Source organism: Acomys minous (genome assembly GCF_964271855.1).
Source record: "Acomys minous genome assembly, chromosome: 20".
In the NCBI taxonomy this organism is placed as follows: domain Eukaryota; kingdom Metazoa; phylum Chordata; class Mammalia; order Rodentia; family Muridae; genus Acomys; species Acomys minous.
This window is the reverse complement of record NC_140502.1, coordinates 10,524,112-10,543,791: the sequence shown is the minus strand read 5'-3', so window position 1 is coordinate 10,543,791 and position 19,680 is coordinate 10,524,112. Positions and strand designations below refer to the sequence as shown.

General features: G+C 54.6%; 1 protein-coding gene and 1 long non-coding RNA gene across 3 annotated transcripts; one reads left to right on the top strand and one right to left on the bottom strand.

The window, feature by feature from the left end:
• Positions 1 to 787: 787 nt before the first annotated feature.
• SSC5D (scavenger receptor cysteine rich family member with 5 domains) lies at positions 788 to 19,505 on the bottom strand. Of its 2 annotated transcripts, XM_084770299.1 has the most exons (14): positions 19,145 to 19,500; positions 18,571 to 18,597; positions 18,027 to 18,335; positions 17,638 to 17,751; positions 17,326 to 17,439; positions 16,697 to 17,005; positions 15,872 to 16,189; positions 15,034 to 15,198; positions 12,762 to 13,079; positions 9,751 to 10,269; positions 9,352 to 9,666; positions 8,978 to 9,145; positions 3,551 to 3,715; positions 788 to 2,657 (listed from the first exon to the last, which is right to left on the bottom strand). In XM_084770299.1, exons 1-14 carry the CDS (start codon positions 19,167 to 19,169, stop codon positions 1,276 to 1,278), a joined length of 4,248 nt encoding a protein of 1,415 aa, XP_084626425.1. In that variant the 5' UTR covers positions 19,170 to 19,500; the 3' UTR covers positions 788 to 1,275. The 2 variants fall into 2 exon arrangements, with proteins under 2 accessions (XP_084626425.1, XP_084626426.1); XM_084770300.1 differs by lacking the exon at positions 9,352 to 9,666 and having other exon boundaries at positions 19,145 to 19,505.
• LOC311591011 lies at positions 10,213 to 15,102 on the top strand. The gene is made up of 4 exons (XR_014777009.1): positions 10,213 to 10,325; positions 10,758 to 10,873; positions 14,320 to 14,417; positions 14,998 to 15,102. It is a non-coding gene; the product is annotated as an uncharacterized lncRNA (long non-coding RNA).
• Positions 19,506 to 19,680: the final 175 nt, after the last annotated feature.

Here is a 19,680-nt window from a genome sequence, read left to right as displayed (position 1 = left end):
GTTGGCGTCACCACAGCATGAGGGACTGTATTAGAGGGTCGCAGCATTAGGACGGCTGGGAACCATTGCAAATAGACTCTGACGCAGATGCACCCCCTAAGTGCTAGTCCCTGTGAGAGTGATGCTTTCTCACCCATTCAGACGTATGGACTGTGTGCTCTGTTCTCAAAACTGAGACATGCCCCGCCACGCCGTGGCTAAGATAGCTTCCTGCCTGCACAGATGCATCACTGTCAGGATTGCCAGTGCGATTACCAGTAGCAGGATCAGCAACCTCACCAGCATCGCGAGCACATCAGTGTCGTCATGGTTCCGCTGTTACCGTCTTCACCACCGCCATCACTGTCACTCACTCAGTGCCTTCGTCACCAACACATCATAGTCGCCACCACCATCACCACTACCACCATTAATGTCATCATCATCAACCCCATCCCCACAGTCACCACATCCCCATCATCACCACCGAAACACAGTCATCGCTTTCCTCAGTCACACCCGAATCACCATCTTTATCCTTGTACACTCAGTACCGCCAACTCCATCTTTGTCATCGCCCTCGTGGCTACTAACATCATCACGACATCATCATCATCATCACCTTCACCACCATCCCATCACCACGCCCATCGTCAAAGGCACCATCGAGTCACTGCCTGACTCTCATCCCTGTGAACACCACCGTCACCCCGTTACCGTCCCCATCAACAGTCACTGCCATTACCGCCTTTCACGTTCAGCATCCTCACCATCACTGCCACAGCATGACATGTTGCCTTGACGAGTGTTGACGACAGTTTTTAAAACTATTTTATTTGGGGTATTTACTGCCTCCACCTCCTCTCTCTACCCCAATCCCTTCCAACTCCCCAACACTAAGTATGAGAGAAGGAAGGTTAGTGGAGAGAGGGTGTAGACCTCTTTTCTTCTGGCGCTCTGTCTCTCTCTGTCTCTCTGTCTCTGTCTGTCTGTCTGTCTGTCTGTCTGTCTCTCTCTCTCTCTCTCTCTCTCCCTCCATGTCCCCACATGAGGCAACTATCAGCTGTTAGACAAACTAAAATGTCACACCTAGGATTAAAACAAAAGCGTGTTTACATAGTATAACTGAGGTCTTAAAGAAACCAAAACTTCCCAGTATAAGACAAGTTAGGATCAACTTTGTGATTCCGTCCCTCCAGGGTCTCCTGCTTCCACAGTAACCACACCCACCCTTTGAGTATACTTTGGTTTTGTTTGTTTGAGGGTATCTTAAGCACCTCAACTTTCGGAACGGGGTCACACATCTCCCCTCAGAGGTCTCTCCTCCTCCTCTGTGGTGGTGGGAGTGGGCACCGGTGTGGTGGGGGGCCAGGCCACCTCTGCCAGCCTCTTGACAGTCTCACTCAGCTGCCCCAAGCCCTGGGCAGCCTCTACCAACTGGACCAGGCCCAGCCCCAGGACATGGCGTTCCTGCCGATCCTGCTCCAGGACCCGAGTCAGCCTCTGCAGCTGGTCACCCACCTCCCTCACAGCAGTCACCAGCTCCACCAAGGCAGGTGGCTCACAAGGCATGACCCTGACCGGTGGTACTGGGGACATACATGGCCCAAGGGGACCTGGGTTGTGATGAGGGGTTGGCCCTTGAGTGAACTGGTCATGGGGATGTTGGTCCAATGGCTGGGCCACAGAGGAGAGGTGAAGGTCAGGGGTATCTGTGGGGCCTGAAGCTGAGTATAAGGTCTGGCTTCCAGGTGGTCTGAAGACCTCTGTGGATAGTGGGTCCATGCTTGAGACTGGAGGGGGCACGGAGGGGTCAGACTCTGAGGCTGGGGAGGGCTGGAGGTCCTGCACCTGGGATGTGATTGCGGGAGGGGCTCCCGCAAATGTCGGCTCCGGGTGTAGGCTTGGCTTGACCCTTGGTTGCGGAGTGGGAGAGGGAAATTCTGTCTCGGGGGACTCTGTGGGGGGGGCAGGGGTTGAGGAAAGCTGAGTGTTGGTGGGATGCTGAGGGTTTGTGGTAGGCCGAGGGGCCATGGTTGGATGAAAAGTTGTGAATTGAGGGGTGGTAGTGGGGTGAGAGGGGGTGGCGGGGTGAGGGAGAGAGGTAGAGTGAGGGGTGGTGGTGGGGTGAGGGGTGGTCATGAGGTGAGGGGTGCTGGTGGGGTTGGAGGCTGTAAATGGCTGAGTCGGGGTCCTGGGGCTCATGGGGAGGTCTGAGGAGCCAGAACTCTCTGGGACTATTTTGGGTGCTGTGCCCAAGCCTGGGGTGGTTTCGGATCCCGGGGCCAGCTCTGAGGTAGGGAAAAGGTTGGTGGTCACTTCAGATAACACAGAGGAGTCAGAGGTTAGCCCTTTAGGGGAGGTGGGTGTTGGGCTGCGTGAATGCTCTGGCGTACTGGTTGGAAGCAGACTGGCTTCAGGAGTGGGCAAGGCAAAGTCAGAGGTTGTCAGGGAAGAAAGTCCTGGCGTGGGTGAAGAGATTTGGGGGGCGCCAGGGGTCCCCTCCTGTTCTGAAGCCGAGTCAGGGGTGAACTGTGGCCAGGAGCCAGAGGTCAGCTGCGAGCCAGGAGGCCCCGCTGAGGTGGAGGAAGCTGGCGCTGAGGTGGTAGGTGCCGTCCTGGCTGAGGTGGGGCGCAGCGGCCGCAGCCGGCGCTCAGGTTTCGGCTTCCTTGGGGAACCTGGAGGAGAAAGAAAGGGGGAGCAGATCAGTCTGAGGTCAGCCTGCCCTAACCCCCCAGTGTCCCGCAACGCCCCTTGAGGAAATGACCAATGGGAAGGCAAAGATCTTTGTGACATCATGGGTCACCGGCAGACTTCACCAGGCCCTAGTGCCCCCCTTCTCGCCTCGTATGAGGTTCCTGCCGCCACCTGGTGGTCTCTGGAGGGAAAATACATGGATAGAACAATACAGAGGAATTTGAAAGGTTGTAGAGACTGCGAGGAAGAGTCCCGGGACTAGAAAGATGGACACGCTTTGGGATACGGAAATATGAGAAGAATCCTAGGAGGCACCCACAGCGAGGCTCTATGTGATAATTAACGTTCACTGTCAACTTGACTGGGTTTGGAATTCCCTAGGGGGACACAGCTCTGGACAGGTCTGTGCGAGTGTTTCCAGAGAGATTTTTCTGAGGAGGGGAGAACCACCTTAACCATCCCATGGTCTGGGATTCTAGACTGAATATAAAGAAGTAAGCTAGCCGGGGCGGTAGTGGCGCAAGCCTTTAATTCCAGCACTCGGGAGGCAGAGGCAGGCGGATCGCTGTGAGTTCCAGGCCAGCCTGGTCTACAAAGGGAGTCTGGGACAGCCAGGGCTAACCACCGCCCCCAAAAAAGAGAAGGAGGAGGAGGAGGCAAAGAAAAAGAAGAGAGCTAGCCAGGCACGGTAGTGGTGCAAACCTTTATAATCTCAGCGCTGCAGAGGCAAGAGCATGCAGATCTCTGAGTTCAAGGCTATCCCTCTGTTGGGTCTTTCTGGGATAAGACTTGGGTTACCCCCCTGGGAACTTGGAGCCCATCTCTGCACCCCGCAACACATACTCTCCAGGCTTCTGCGCCCCCCCTGCCTCACCTGTGTCTGCACGGGCCCTTGGAGCTGGAAAGGGGTAGCCTGGACTCCTGCCTGTGCTAGTGGTAGCCGTGGGTCCAGGTTTGGTTGTGGTGGGGGTCCCTCTGGACAGACCCCCTCCTGAAGGCGTATCCCATGTCCAGGAGAGCTCATAACTACTCTGGTCATCTGCAGAGGTGTGAGGAAAAAGAGTTGAGTGCTTGCCTCCGCCTTCGTCCATTACTGTAGCCAGCCCATCCATCACTCCGCCTCCTCCACAACCAGTCTGGATGCTCAAAGCAGAAACTGATGAAGTTATCTCTTAAAGACATGCACTTGCTGCCAGTCGGACATGAGGATTTTTGTTTGCTTGGTTTCTGGTTTGTTAGTTTTGTTGACTTTTCTAGACAGTGTTTCTCTGTGTAACAGCCCTGGCTGTCCTGGAACTCAGATCTACCTACCTCCTGAGTGAGTGTGTGTGTGTGTGTGTGTGTGTGTGTGTGTGTGTGTGTGTGTGTGTTTTGGTTTCTGTGTTTTGGTTTTGAGTTGTTTTTGGTTTGGTTTGGTTTTTTGAGACAGGGTTTCTCTTGTGGCCCTGGCTGTCCTGGACTCACTGTGTAGACCAGGCTGGCCTCGAACTCACAGCGACCCTCCTGAGTGCTGGGACTAAAGGTGTGCACGCCCAAGCCCCCACAGCAGCTGTGGGGTTTTTTTGTTTTGTTTTGTTTTGTTTTGTTTTTTGACACAGGGTCTCAGGTAACCCGCCCTCGCCTTGAACTCATTATGTAGCTGAGGCTGTCCTTGAAGTCCGATCTCTCTTTACGTTTTATGTATTTATTTATTTATACGAATGCACATACATGCCATGGCACATGTATGAGGTCAGAGGGTAATTTGCAGGGGTCGGCTCTCTCCTTCCACCACAGGTGTTCAACGACTGAACCACAGTGATCAGGTTTGTCCAGGAAGCACCCTTACCTACTGACCTATCACGCTGTCCTAAGTAGCTTCTCTTTTATTTTTTCTCTTTGAGCCATAGCATGTACACACACACACACACACACACACACACACACACACACACACACGTTGAAAAATAAATAAATAGATCGACGAATACAAATAATAAAAAGAAAAACCAAATTCTCAAATCTTTGTTTGTTTGTTTGTTTGTTTTCTGTGTTTTGAGACAGGGTTTCTCTGTATTATCTTGGCTGTCCTGGCCTCGCTCTGTAGGCCAGGCTGGCCTGAAACTCACGTCGATCCACCTGCCTCTGCCTCACAAGTACTGGGGTTAAAGGCGTGCGTCATCACACCTTGCAAATTCCCACATCTTATAAATACTTGAGTACAGAAGCCGCTCCAGGCTGAAGTGAAGGAGAAAGAGAAAGCAAAGACACAGCTAAGACCAGAGAAGGGCAACACTGCTGGCTGTGAAGGAGAAAGGGACAGTAGTGGGACAAGCCCAGAGGAACCAGCCCTGCCCGAGACCCTGACCTTAGAGAGCAGGAAAATGAGCTTGTGCTGTTTAAGCCACTAGATGTGTGGTGATGCTATAATAGCCAGAGGGATTCATGTGGGTACTTCTTAGAGCATAAGGCCTAACTTGCTGGGGCAGGAGAGATGGCTCAGTGGTTAAGAGCACTGTCTGTTCTTCCAAAGGTCCTGAGTTCAATTCCCAGCAACCACATGGTGGCTGACAGCCATCTACAATGAGATCTTGTGCCCTCTGCTGGCATGCAAACACACATGGGGGCAGACTACTGTATAAATAATAAATAAATAACATTAAAGAGTTAAAAAAAAAAAAAAAGAACATCTATTGGGCTCCCAACATACACTTCAGGTGGCTCACAACTGCCTGTAACTCCAGCTTTAGATCTGGTGTCCTTTTCTGGTCTGGTTGGGCACTGCATTTACGTGTGTGTGTGTGTGTGTGTGTGTGTGTGTGTGTGTGTTCTGAAACTTGCTATGTAGACAAGCTTACCTTCAAATTCACAGAGATCCACCTGCCTGTGCCTCTGGAGTGCTGGGATTAAAGGTGTGTGCCACCACACCCAAACCATAAAATAAATCTTAAAATATATATATATATATATATATATATATCCCAGCTCTGTGACTATGCAAGTTTTCTCCCAAAGGCCTTTGGTTCTGGGGCCAGTGAGAAGCTGGCTCAATGGTAAAGGTGCTCGCTGGATATCCTGGTAACCTGGGTTGGATTCCCAAAGTCCTCAGACCTCCACACATGTGCCATGGCACATGCATGAAATAATTAAAAACCAACCTCCTTCCTGCTCTCCTCTGCTGGTGGATATTACCACATTTCTATGAGGCCTTTCTCGATTTCTCTGCTATAAATGACCATTAGAACGTTGGGACCCTGAACCTAAGGGTTGCTTAGTGAAACACTCTTCCAACGGCACTTTCTGTTCTAGGTGATCTGGAGGGCACTCTGCACATTGGATTGGGGCACGCAGTCTAGAGTGGAGTCAGCTGAGTGAGTCAGACCCCAGATGTGCTTTGAATGACAGCACACATCGCCCCAGCCCGGTGAGTGAAAGGTATGGCGCTAGGGTTGGCATGACACCCCTCCCCCCCCCCACTCAGAGTTCAAGGCTTCCTGAACTCCATAGGGACTTCCAGGCCAGCTTAGGCGATGGATGGTCTCAAGAGCAAACACACACGCGCCAGAAGACGACAGTTCAGTTCGCAAACACAAGGAATGGAGTGTGATCCCCAGAGCACACATGTAAAGAAAATAAAAAGCTGGGTGTGCCAGCCCCTCTCCTAACCCCCGTGCTGAGGAGGCGGAGACTGGCGAATGTCCCAGGTTTGCGGGCCACCAACCTAGCCTCAACGGTGAGCTCCAGGCCACTGAGAGACCCTGACTCGTAAAAATAAGGCTTAGATAGTGCCTGAGGAAGGGCACCAGAATTGTCTTCTGGCCTTCACACATACTGTTCATACATTGCAGGGACATACACAATCATGTACACACATGCATACCACACACTTACATACCACATACTAACATACGCACACATACTTAAATACACATATATACCTCATACTTACATAGCACACACATACATACATAAGACACATGTAAACTGTTGTAAAAAGAGTCCCATCCTGGCCACACACCCCATCCCCTCTCCTAGGTCTTGCTACATATGACTCTCCGGAGAGTCTGCATGGTTTGTAATTCTGCATTAGTTTTCCCCTGGAAAGGATCCCCCTGCCTCAGGGACTGTCTTTGTAGTGGCCAGTGCCTCGCCATGTGATCAGTTCCACCACGAGGGGGCGCGGCGGGACAGGGAACCCTTCCTGGTTGCACAGAACAAAGGTTCTGGAACTCAGGCTGCACCTGAACTAAGGAGCACGGGTCTCTAGGGGACCCTGTCTGGTTCCAGCATCGCAGTGATCAACCCTAATACCAGCATGAGATACTCCCAGGTCCAAGCCACAAGTCTCTGAGCCAGCTCCCTTGCTCAACTCTACAGGTGGCAAGGCTGGATGCTGCCGCCCAATCAAAATGCGCAGCACCTGTGACGTAATGAGTTGCCAGGCAGAGGAGCAGGGGCCTCCCCAGGCAGGCCTGACTGTGCGACGCTGATCCTCCCAGCAGTGACAGGCAGAGGACGCAAGAACAGGCAGCAGACAGAGGGTGGAATGAGGGAGAAGACAGAGAAACAGTGGTGTGAAAGGCAGGGGGTTGGGCAGGAACAGTGTCACCCGTCACTGAAGTGAGGACCGTAAGATACAGGGGGGGAGAGAGAAAGGATGGAGGCCAGTGGTCGGAAATAAACAGAGTGTCACACGGAACATGACAGCGGCTGATCACAAAGAAGTTGGGGGTGTGCGTGGTACCCTACGCCTGTAATCTCAGCATGGGGGGGGGCGGTGTAGACAGAGGATCAAGGCCAGCCTCGGCTACATAGTGAATTCTAGCCTGGGCTATAAAAGAATGTATCAGCTGGGCGTGGTGGCGCATGCTTTTAATCCCAGCACTCTGGAGGCAGAGGCAGGTGGATCGCTGAGTTCGAGGGCAGCCTGGTCTACAAAGTGAGTCCACAACAGCCAAGGCTACACAGAGAAACCCTGTCTCAAAAAAAAAGAAAAAAGAAAGAAAGAAAGAAAGAAAGAAAGAAAGAAAGAAAGAAAGAAAAAGAAAAGAAAGGAAGAGATGGCTCCGAGGGTAAGAGCACTGGTTGTTCTCCCAGAAGACCCAGGTTCAATTCCCAGCACCCACATGGAAGCTCACAACTGTCTGGGACTCCAGTTCCAGGGGCTCGGTTGGCCTCGGTGAGAACTGTATATACATGGCGCACACACAAAACACTCATACACACGCACTAATAATATAAAATCTCTGAAAGGAGATAGAAGGGATATACAGATTTAAAGGAAAACTGAGAAAGAACACTGCATGGGGCAAACTCAGGGGGTGAGGAAGAGGAGAGAGTGGAAATGAAGCCACCGGTGGGGGGACGGGGAAGGGCGACGGACACCAGGAAGGAAAAACACAAGATGGAGCAAAAAAAAAAAAAAAAAAAAAAAAAAGTAGAAGTCAAGGGGTTGATAAGAAAGGAAAAGGATGGGCAACAGAGTAGAGTGAGAGAGGAGGCAGCTGTGTCCATGGGGAGGACAGGAAGTGCCTGTGAGGAAGAGAGCCGGGGCGGGAGATGACAACACCCAGGGTGGCAGCTGAGGGACCAGGCTGGACGGCAGAGATGGAAGGACACAGGCCATAGCGAGACGGTACAAGGGCAGATGGCTATAGTGTAAGACGCAGACCCTGCTGGGCGGGGCTGGGAAGGGCAAGAGGTAGGACCTGGGGCCCCGGGAACCCCTGCCCGTGTCTGAGCTAAGCCTGCGGAGGACAGAGCGTGGACTGCCGGACTGGGAAAGCCTCCGCTCACTTCCCAGTGGCTGGGGTCGGAACCCCGTGCTACCAGGCTGACCTTGAGCTACGGTCATTTCCACGGGTGTTCTGGACGGAGGGGCCCAGGCTGGTGCGTTACAGCCACACTGCCTGGTCGCTTTAGTAGGATCTGGGCTCGCTGGTGCCCTCTGATGGCTCGGAGCCACATACTGTGCCACCGTCTCTAGTAAAGATGATTACTGTCAAGCCCAAGGAAAGCCTGCAGCCTAGGCCAGCTGACCATGCCCTTGGGATTGGGATGACGGGAGGTTCGGGAGTTCAAGGCAAACCTCAGCTACATAGCAAGTTCAAGGCCCGTCTGGGATACATGATACATCATCTCAAAAAAACAGGACGGGCAGCATGACCTGGTGGGTAAAGGTGCTTGCTGCCAAGCGTAGCAACTTGAGTTGGATTCCTCGGACCCACGTGGGGGAAGGAGTACACTCCATGAGTTCTCCTCGGGCCTCAGCACATATGCCTTGGCAAATGCACCCACACAGACACCTGGTCAAGCCCCTCACCTGTGTCCGGAAGGCTCTGCGTTGCTGGAGAGAGAACTTCTGGGTTCCTAGTGGTAACCCAGGAAACAGTATGTCCAGGCCGTGCAACCGTAGTGGCCCCTTTGGTCAGGTCCTCTCCTGAAGTGGGGTCCCAGGTCCAGGAGGGATAATCGTCATCACCTGGGTAGCCTGGGAAGAGACTAGGTAGCATGTGTCCCTTCCCACCAGCTGAGGTCCTTGCCACTGTCCTTCCCTCCCCGAGTCTCCTGCAGTAACCTTTTTATGTCCTCACCCCCCCCACCCCACCCCGCCCCGGCCAGTTCCTTATAGGACGATGCTGCCCTTCTGTCCCACTGTAGCTCCATCCCTCAACCTCCCTCGCTGTTCCCTGGTACCAGTGCAGGTGAGCACCACATCTTCTTCATGGTCACAATTGTGCTTCCCCCATGTCCCCGAGGGGCAGTCACTCAGTGAGGTCTCACTTCCCCTACAGCCCATGTCATCCAACCAGATGGGCCCGGTCCCAGGGCCATAGTGGGTTTTGCCTACTCGGGGCCGGACCTTTCCACAACCCAGTTCCCAACAGGCCACCGTGGCATCCCGAAGGTCCCAGCTGTCATCGCAGACCGTCCCCCAGAGTCCAGCATGCCACACCTCCAGACGGCCAGCACACCTGTTGGGCCCATCGGCCAGACGGACCCGGAAGGGACCTGGGCGGGGGGAGAGGCCCTCGGGTCAGGAGGTGAGGGGGCAGCCTCACCTTTGTCCCACCTTTTTCACTCTCTACTACTCACCTGATGGCACAGAGACTCCAGCGGTTGGGGTGGGGGCTGGGTCTTGGGACGGTTCCAGAGAACCTTCTGGGTTCTCACCCGATGGCTCTAAGGAGGCCTGAGGGATCTGCGTGATGGTGGCCTCGGAGGTCACTTCTTGAAGGCCTTGAGTGGACAGCGATGTCACAGCAGCCTGTGAGGTCTGTCTGTGGGGAGCCTCAGCGGTCAGTCTCTTTGGTAACTCAGAGGGACGTGGGGTAAGATTTAGGGGGGCTGGGGTGCCTGGGACCCTGGAGCGTTTAGTGGCTGGCATCCCAGGGGGTTGAGTGGTTGGTCTCTTTGCATTTTTGGTCACCCACTTCTTAGTACTCTTGGGAGCCTTCCCTGGAGTCTTTGTGGTTTTCTCTGGCACACTGGAGGTGAGACTGGCAGAGGGCTTGGTGGCCAGCTCGCCTGGGAGCCACACATCCTGATCTCTACCCAGCCCAGGGAGCCAGCTCCAACTCAAGGGGTCTGAGATGGTATCCAGGCCGGGTGTTCCTGGGAGGAGGAAAGGAGGAAAAGACATGATGTAGAAATGGTGATGGTGAAATCAGGTATATTACCCATATTCCTCAAGCCTCTTTTCATTTAAAAAAAAAATGGTTTGTTGAACTGGAGAGATGGCTCAGCAGTTAAGGGTACTTGCAGCTCCTCCAGAGAACCTAGGTTGGATTCTTAGCAGCCACACAGCAGCTCACGGCTGTCTGTAACTCCAGTCTCAGAGAATCTGATGCTGTCTCCTGGCCTCTGAGGGCTCCAGCTGTGCACGTGGTGCACAGATGTGCTTGCAGGCAATTATCCATACACATAAGAAGCAAACAAACAAATCTATATTAAGTATGCTGTTCTCTGACAACTGCAAGCATGTCTGTGATGCATCACTTTCAAGTCTCTCTCTCTCTTGCTTTTCCTTAGCATCGGCCTCTCTCCCCAGCTGCCTCTTCCTCAGTTTCATAACTTTGGGTTGTGTTGTGTGATTCGTTTAGCTCCCTCAAAGGCCATCCGTGTTAGCACTGGGCTGGGGCGGTCATTGCAGCCCACTACGCAAGTCATCCCAGCCAGAATGACCATCCTCAGGAAAACCAGTGACAGCAAATTGCTGGTGAGGCTGTGGGGGAAAACGGAGGTCTCATTCAGTATTGGTGGGTGTGTAGAGTGTGGTAGCCACTGCGAGAAATTAGGGTGAAGAGTCCACAAGAAGCTGGACGGGGGGATGAGGGGGGGGCTGGAGAGGCATCTCCACAGGGACGCATGTGTACTGTGCCCTGTCGACGATCTGAGCTCTGTTCCCAGCACCCACAATGAGGAGGCTCACAACCCCCTGAGGTATGTGATGCCTCTGGCCTTCAAAGGCCTGGCACCGTGTGTACAAACCTACACACAGACAGACACACCCCATCATTAAAAATAATAAAATCAATATTTCTTTAAAGGCAAGGAATAGAGCTCCTCGGGGTTGCTATTCCACACTCCCAGGTATAACCCCTAAGGCCGTGGTTCTCAACCTTCCTGATGCTGCAGTCCTTGAACACAGTTCCTCACCTTGTGGTGACCCCAATCCTACGTCATTACTGTAATTATTTCACTGCTGTTATGAGTCATGGTGTAACTATCTGATATGTCTGATGGTCGTCTTAGGCGACCCCAGAAGACAACATCAGACCCTCCTCCACCCCGCCCACCCCAAACTGGAGTTAGAGATCTGCCATGTGGGCGCTGGGAATCCTGGGTCCTCTGCAAAGGCAGCCAGTGTTCTTAACCACTTAGCCCGTGTTTGGTTTTGCGTTGTTCGTCTGTTTGTTTCAATGACAAGGTTTCTATGGTCCAGGTTAGCCTTAAACTCATAAGAATCCTCCTGCCTCAGCCTTCCAAGTTCTGGTATTACAAGCATCCCCTCTAGCCCCTGGCTTTCCTTTCATGCGCATCATGCCAGCCCTTGGGAGGCAGAAGCAGGCAGATCGCTGTGAGTTCGAGGCCAGCCTGGTCTACAAAGCAAGTCCAGGACAGCCAGGACTATATAGAAAGACCCTGTCTCCAAAAAAAAAAAAAAAAAAAAAAAAAAAAAAAAAAAAAAGTGGCACCATCTACCAGACCATTTCCTGCCTCTAATCTTTCTGAGACTGTCCCAGAAGACAGAGATGCCGAGCTGATGACTCCATCGTTTGAGCCACCAACATCCTTGCTCTATCTAAATTTCTAGCTCAGCCTAGGCAGGCAAAGATGAGCCATCCAACACAAGCCTAGGTTTTTTGCCCCCAGCTCCAGGAAGATGATTTCTAGGCCTTAGAATGTTCTTGCCTGCTAAGATACTCTTGGTGTGTTTGGGGGACTTGCACCAAGTTATCCTACACTGGCAATGTGACTTCTGACCAGCCACGCACATGGTCAGTCAGGCCCCTACATATGAACCATAGACACCAAGGCTAAGACAGCAGCATGTCTGGATGGCTATTCGTGCATGCTGCCGCATGGGATGCTGGGACAGTTCAGCACTGTCTACGTCAGAGCTTCACACCTGAACTCCACTCCATGGACCTCTTCCCTTGGCTGAACTTAACCCGCACGTTCACTATGGTGAAACACGACCCTGAGCTAACTAACGGCCTCTCTCGGATTGAGCCTCGGGGTGGTTTTAGAGACCTCCCAAACCCCAAGCCTGTCGCTCTGGTTTGCACAGGCTGGATCATGTCCCTCTTTCCCTCAGTGAGTCGCACGCTTCTCAGAGACTCATGTGATGTTCTTTCCCATCTGAGCACCCAGATCCTGGAGCTCAGTGTCCAGCACGGGAGCTGGAGGCCAGACGCCTATAAACAGGGGCATGCCCTGCCAGGCTTGAGTTTAACTGGCTGCCACTTTGGCTAGACATAGACATTTTGAATGACGGTTATATGAGCTAAAATACCCACTACAGGGCTGGGGTTTAGTCAGTCAAGTTAATGCTTCCTCCAGGAAGCCCTTCTAAAGCCAGCAGAAGGCTAGCGCATCCTCACCAGTGCAGGTGACCCCGACATCCTCATTGTGGGCACAGTTGTGTTTCCCCCAGGAAGCAGCCGGGCATTCTGTCAGGGACGCCTCTGTCCCCACACAACCTACATCATCCAGCCAGATGGGGCCTGCGCCCCAGCCAAAGCGGCCTGCCGCGGGGTCTGGTTGCCGAGGTCCCCCACAGCCCAGCTCCCGGCACACCACAGCTGAGTCTCTCATGTCCCAGCTGTCATCGCAAACTGTCCCCCAGCGTCCGTCATGCCATACCTCCAGCCGGCCAGAGCACCTGCTGGGTCCAGCCACCAGGCGCAACTGGGGAGACCCTGAAATAGAAAAAGAGAGAGAGAGAGAGAGAGAGAGAGAGAGAGAGAGAGAGAGAGAGAGGGAAAGAGAGAGACCCAGAGTCAGGGTCAAAGGGTCCATCTAGCACTTTGTTCTTTTGGATTTTTGGGTTTTTTGTTTGGTTGTTTGGTTGGTTTTGGTTTTTCGAGACAAGGTTTCTCTGTGTAACCTTGGCTGTTCTGGACTCCCTTTGTAGACCTGGCTGGCCTCGAACTCACAGAGATCCGCCTGCCTCTGCCTCCCGAGTGCTGGGACTAAAGGCGTGTGCCACCACCGCCCGGCTTCCATCTAGAACTCTGAACCTCCATCTAACTTCCACATCCTCTGTAAATGCCCATCCACATTGTCAGCAGTTTTCCTCAGGAATCCCTCGGTCCAGATGCCAGGTATTAATCAAGGGCTCGTCTGTATTGACCACAGCCACACACAGCTGTGCGGCTCCTCAGAACGCTAAGTGCAGACATACCATACGATATAGAAATTCCACTCGTGGGGATACACCCAAAATACATTTGAAAGGGGGCCTGGTGAGGTGGCTCAGGGTTTACATAAAGGCGCCTGCCACCAAGCCTGGCAACCCTGAGACTTTGATCTCTGCGACCCCCTCGTGGAATTCTCTGGCCTCCATATGTGTACCATGACATGTGTACATACACACACAGAGACATCATTTTAAAAAGTTGAAAGCGTATGTTAACATACACTTGGCTGTAAGTGGCCATATTATTCACAATAACTCAACGGCATTCCTTAGTGTATAAACAGGTAGACAGAAGATGGTATTATCTCTGCAATGCCCAGTGCAGCCCAAACTGATAATCCTCCTGCCTCAGCCTCTCAAGTGCTGGAATTGCAAGAGTGTACCACCACGCCCATTGCACCAAGGGAATTATTTGGGGGTGGGGGAGGGGGAATTTGTTTTTAATAATTGCATTTATTTCTTTACTTGTGCGTGTGTGTGTGTGTGTGTGTGTGTGTGTGTGTGTGTGTATGCCAGCACACGTATGTGGAGTTCAGAGGAAAATCTGTGAGAGTTGGTGCTCTCCCTCCAAGTCGTCGGGCTTGGTAGCCAGTGCCTTTACCCACTGAACCATCATCTTTCCGGTGCCGGTGGGTTTCCTGTGTGTTCGTGTGGATGCACGGGCGTGGGCGTGTCCACGGAGAGAGTGTGTGCATTCATGTGGGAGCTGACATCATTCTCCAACTTATTTTTTGAGACAGAGTCTCTCACTGAGCCTGTGGCTCACTGATTTAAGCAGACTGACTGTCCGGCAAGCCCCAGGAATCCTCTCTTCCCCGGCCCAACACTTGAGTCAGAGGTATTCACTGTTGCACCCAGCTTTTTGACTTGGGCCACTGGGGATCTGAACCCGGGTTCTTATGCTTGTAAGTCAAGCACTTTACCAACTGAGCCATCTCTCTAGTCCTCATCTTGCGGAAGCAATTCTGTTTTGGTTGGTTGGTTTTGGGTTTTGGTTTTTTGAGATAAGGTCTCTCTGTGTAGCCTTGGCTGTCCTGGACTCCCTTTGTAGACCAGGCTGGCCTCGAACTTCCAGTGATCTGCCTGCCTCTGCCTCCTGAGTGCTGGGATTAAAGGCGTGTGCCGCCACCACCACCCGCCTGCCGAAGCAATTCTTAAACTGAGCTGTTCCTGGGAGCTAGCCAGAGGACACTGGGGCAAGTCCCACCAGCACAGGGCCTGAGAACCCAGAAGCTTTCCATCGTGGATTCCTGTGTCCATCCTTCTGTCCGGTTCAGGGCCAGCTACAGAAGGTGGGACCCTTGCGCAAACACAGCCCTGGATCTCAGGGGATCTCAGGGTATCAGCACAGCAATCCAAACACTCGTCTGCACAGGGACCCGGCCTGGTCTCCTCATTTCTACCTCTCTTTTTCACAGGCAAGTTCCGGGGGACAGTCTCACAGAGGGACTCACCAGCTTCGGGCCCAGGCTCTGGAGGGGCAGTAGCAGAAACCGGAGGAGGCCAACTGGCTGCTGGGCCTGGGGTCTGACCCACTGAGGTAGAGAGAAGCCTGGATGCTGAGCTGTTGCTCTCCACTGCGGGGGCTGTGGGCTGCACTTCGCCAGCGAGAGGCATGCCTGGGGCGGGGGGTGGGGGGGGGTGGGGGGTGGGGGGGTGGAGGGGTGGAAAAAGACATTAGCGTCATCTCCAGGGCTGCCTCGTACACAGATGAGGCCCAAGGCTTCCATATCCCTGACCGCAGCGAGGAAGACAGTAGGGAGAGCAGGAAATGGGGGTGGGGGTGGGGATTTGGAGGTGAGAGAGAAAAGGGGCAGCGCCCCTAAGCAGGCAAGATTGGCTTCTACTAAGAGCAAGGAAGTAGGGCTCAGCCCCTCGCTGTGACCATGAAGCATCAGACAATATCCAAGGCCTCTTAGGGAGACAAAGTCACCTCTAGTTAACTTGGACCAGGTTTTCACGTAAGAATATAAGATAGGGAAAGAGGGAAATCTACACACAGGAAGGGAAGGTTAGGCAGGGTCCTCACACCCACTGTCCCATCTTTCCCCACTGATGTCACTCTTTTCTTTTTCTTTTTTCTTTCTTTTGTTTTTTGTTTGTTTGGATTTTTTGTTTTGTTGTTTTTTGTTTTTGGAGACAGGGTTTCTCTGTGTAGCCTTGGCTGTCCTGGACTCACTTTGTAGACCAGGCTGGCCTCGAACTCACAAGCGATCCTCCTGCCTCTGCCTCCCGAATGCTGGGATTAAAGGCGTGCGCCACCACGCCGAGCTTCCACTCTTATGCCCTTACCATCACACACGGCCCCAGCATCCTCGCGATGGTGACAGTCATGCTGGCCCCAGGGCCTCGCAGGGCAGAATCGCAAGGCCGTCTCATTTCCCCGACATCTGAGATCATCCAGGATGATGGGTCCAGCCCCCTCCCCAAAGAATGCACCCCCTGGGGCGGCCAGCGCTCCCCCGCAGCCCAGCTCCCTGCAGGCTACAGCAGCATCACGAAGATCCCACGCGTCGTCACACACTGACCCCCAGCGTCCACCGTGCCAAACCTCGAGGCGGCCAGCACAGCCGTGGGGGCCATCGGCAAGGCGCAGCCTGGGTGCAGGACCTGAACACAGGAGGACAGAGGACACGGTGACGCGAAGCTCAGATGGGTGGGTAGCTGCCCGGTTATACCAAGAAAGGAAACTGGAATGGGTTTGCAAGGGCTGAGTTAACGCTGTGGGAGTCTAGGATTGGGTGACCATGTACCGGGTTAGTCCCGGGAGGAATCAGGACGCGTGGGACAGGTGCGGAGTTATGCCAACAAGGAACAAGAACCCGGTGGGGAAGACGTGAGGGGAAAGGAGCAGAGTGAAAGGTGGCGGGAGCCCCCAAGGGCCCTTCCATGACTCCCAGCTCTCTGTCCCAGCTTCTAGCTTCATCGCTCCCTCAAGAAAACTGAGGCGAAACCCAAGCGTCCATCCTGCCTCTCCGAATTCTCCAGAGAATGTGTAGAAAGGCAGACATGAGGGCAGAGAGCAGGCCTTTTAGTGCTTCCTGGGGCCGGGGGGAGGGGGGGCGGGGCTAGGATCTGAGAACTGAAGAGGGGAGGGGCTCCTCAGCCCCAGCATACCAGTGCAGACCAGCCCCGCATCCTCAGTGTGGTCACAGTTGCTGCGGCCCCAGGGGCTTCGGGGACAATCGCGGAGGGCCTGCTCTCCTCCTCCACACCCCACGTCGTCCATCCACACGGGTCCCTCGCCAGGTCCGAATCTGGCACCCCCAGGGGCGGCCAGCGCCCCCCCACAGCCCAGCTCCCGGCAGGCCACTGCCGCATCTCGGAGATCCCATCCATCATCACACACGGTACCCCAACGTCCACCGTGCCAGACTTCCAGGCGGCCGGCACATCCATGAGGGCCTGAGACCAGACGCAGCCGCTCTGGGGGGGGGGGGGGGAGATACAGACAGGGGGGAAAAAACGGAGACTGTAAAAGGCTATGTCTAACTATGGCAGCCTGGAGGGGGCAGCTTCCAGTCTCCTCACCTAGGGAAGCTGGGGCCCAGGCAGAGCAGTGGCTGGCTCATTTTGAAAACAGAACTGCCATTGGCAGGACCCCGGGGGTCTCCTAGAGGAAAAGTCACCAAGAGGGGGTGGCTAGCCCTGCCTGAATCCTAAGGGAAGGCACTGTGAACACTGGTCTCCTTGGAGGGCTGAAAGGAGGTCTAGGGTCTCATGGCACCCCAGATTTGAAGATTTACCTTGGCGGGGAGCTCCATTTGTCAGTACAGGGGCCCGGGTGGACTTGGCCTGCTTGGGTGGCCGAGGGTTCTTCTTGCGGGGGCCGTTCTGGGAGCTTGCTGCCGGCTGGGGAGCTGGGAAAGTGACATGTGACCAGGAAGTGCGGCTATGAGTTTGTTCACCCTTCCTGACTCCTCGCTGAGGATCTGAAGTGACAGGATTCCTGAGCTGAGAAGGAGACTAGCTCGTGGGAAAAAACATCTGCACGGTGACCTTGAGACAGACCGGAGTGCAGGATGGGGGCGGAGGGAGGCCTAGTCCTTTGTGCTCACCATGAGTAACGGGGGGCTCCTCGGAGCTGGGGCTCAGCTCCCCAGACAGTGCCAGCCATGGATCCCCATCCAGCAGGGACGTTGAGTCTTCTCTAGAGTTAGCTGCACGCTGACCTATGCGAGAGAACCAAAGTTACAAGGACAGTAAAGACGAGAGGAGTAGAAAGGCCACTGGGGGTCCCTGGGACAGGAGGAGAACCTGGGATGCCTAAAGTCCCTGGGATTCAGAAATAAGTGATAACTGGGAGTCCTTGGGAGGTATGCGGGGGTGCCTGGCCTTATAGGGATTGGGAATTGGGTACCTCTCAGTTTCTAGACAGCTCAGATCTGCAGGAAGAACTTGGGGGTTCCTGGCGCCATTACCATATGGGGAGTTTGAATTCTCTTACCTACACAAACGACACCTGCATCCTCCTCGTGAGAGCAGATATGGGCCTTCCAGCCTCGGTGGGGACAGATACCCAGCTGTCCCTCATGGCCCCGGCAGGCCAGCTCACTGAGCCACACTGGCCCAGCGCCTTCCCCAAAGAAGGCCCCGCCAGGGGCGGCCAGTGCCCCTCCGCAGCCCAACACACGGCAGGCCACCGCGGCATCCCTGAGGTCCCATCCGTCATCACACACGGTGCCCCAGCGCCCGCTGTACCAGACCTCCAGGCGTCCTGCACAGCCGTGAGGACCATCAGCCAGGCGGAGTCGTTCTGAGGGGTAAAGGAAAAGCTGTGACTCCAGACAGGAGTATGGTAGGCTGGAGGGGGGGCGGGGCTAGGGTGACACCAAGGGCAAGGGACTATCTTGCAAGGTACCAACCAGGGAGCCAGCTACCCTGGAGGATGAACCCTGGGCCCAGACCCCTAGGTGCAATGAGGAATGCTTCAGAGATGCTGGGGGCTGGGTGGGGCTGGGTGTGGCCAAGTGGAGAGTCAGGGCACTTACCTAAAGCCTGGGTCCCCACCAGTATTGCTGCAAAGGAGGTTGGGGGGTGGGACAGAGCGAAAGGTAAGTCGAAGGGGAGGGGTCCTTCCCCTAGTGCAGGCCCCCAGCTTAAGTCCAGTGAGAAGCATCCCCATACCTCTGAGTCAGAAACCCCACTGCGGGAATGGACTTTGGGCGGAGGCTGGGATAAGTTACAGGTCCCTGGGGTGGGGGTGGGGCCCCCCCAGATGCCCCCTCCCCCCCAGATGCCCCCTCCCCCCCCAGATGCCTGGACCCTTGAAGACAGGGCTGGGGACCAGACTGAATGGTAGGAGTGATAGCCCCACCGTGTGAATGCCAGGGCAACAAAGGGCAGGTCACTTGGGTTGCTAGGCAGGGCACACAGAAGGCTGGGTCCCCCTGAGGGATTAGAGGGGGCTAGCCAGATGTCAGGATATCTCAGAGCACCAGAGACCGGAACAGATTCCCTTAAGTCTGAATCCCTAAATTGGAGAAGCTAAAGGGTCAAAGGTGAGGTCCCAGGCCCCTAAGGCCCCACCCCCTACCCCCAGTCCCAAGGGAATAGATCACTCACCAAGGAGGCAGGCCAAGACCCTCATGTTTGCAGTGTCCAGGGCAGGGGATGGGGGGTGAAAAGGGAAGGAGGGCAGGAGGGGAGGAGGAGGCAGCCAGGGAGGGAAGGAGGGAGGGAAGCGACTGGGCTGCTGAGGCGCCCTGGACAGCTAGGAGCAGGCTGGGCTTTGCCAGGAGGGGGAGAGGCTGCAAGGAGGCAGCAGGGGACAGGAGGGGGGAGGGGGCTGACCACAGCTGAGGCTGGGGGGGGGGGGGACGTGCGGTGGGCAGGCAGAAGGGAGGTGTTCAAGTGCAAACACCCACACTGGAGGGAGGCGGCGAGCAAGCGAGCCAGGCTCCAAAGGGCCACGTGCTCAGAGATGCTTATGGGGACGGCAGCTCTGGGAAGGGACAGGCCTGGGTGTCTGGGGGGGGGGGGGGACAAGGCTCAGGGCACACCCTTCTGCCTCTCTCTTCTCATTGTCCAGCCAGGGAAATAAGTGCAGCTGGGAGTGGGCAGAACTTGGGGAAAGCCTGCAGTGGCAAGAGGGCCAGACA

Excerpts from the sequence above, each read along its gene's own strand:
- SSC5D (XM_084770299.1), bottom strand. The coding sequence starts at position 19,169 with ATGAGGGTCTTGGCCTGCCTCCTTG. Across the intron at positions 17,006-17,325 it reads AAATGGAGCTCCCCGCCAAG|AGCGGCTGCGTCTGGTCTCA; the intron begins GTAAATCTTCAA and ends CCCCCCCCCCAG. Across the intron at positions 15,199-15,871 it reads TGCTGGGGCCGTGTGTGATG|GCATGCCTCTCGCTGGCGAA; the intron begins GTAAGGGCATAA and ends CCCCCGCCCCAG.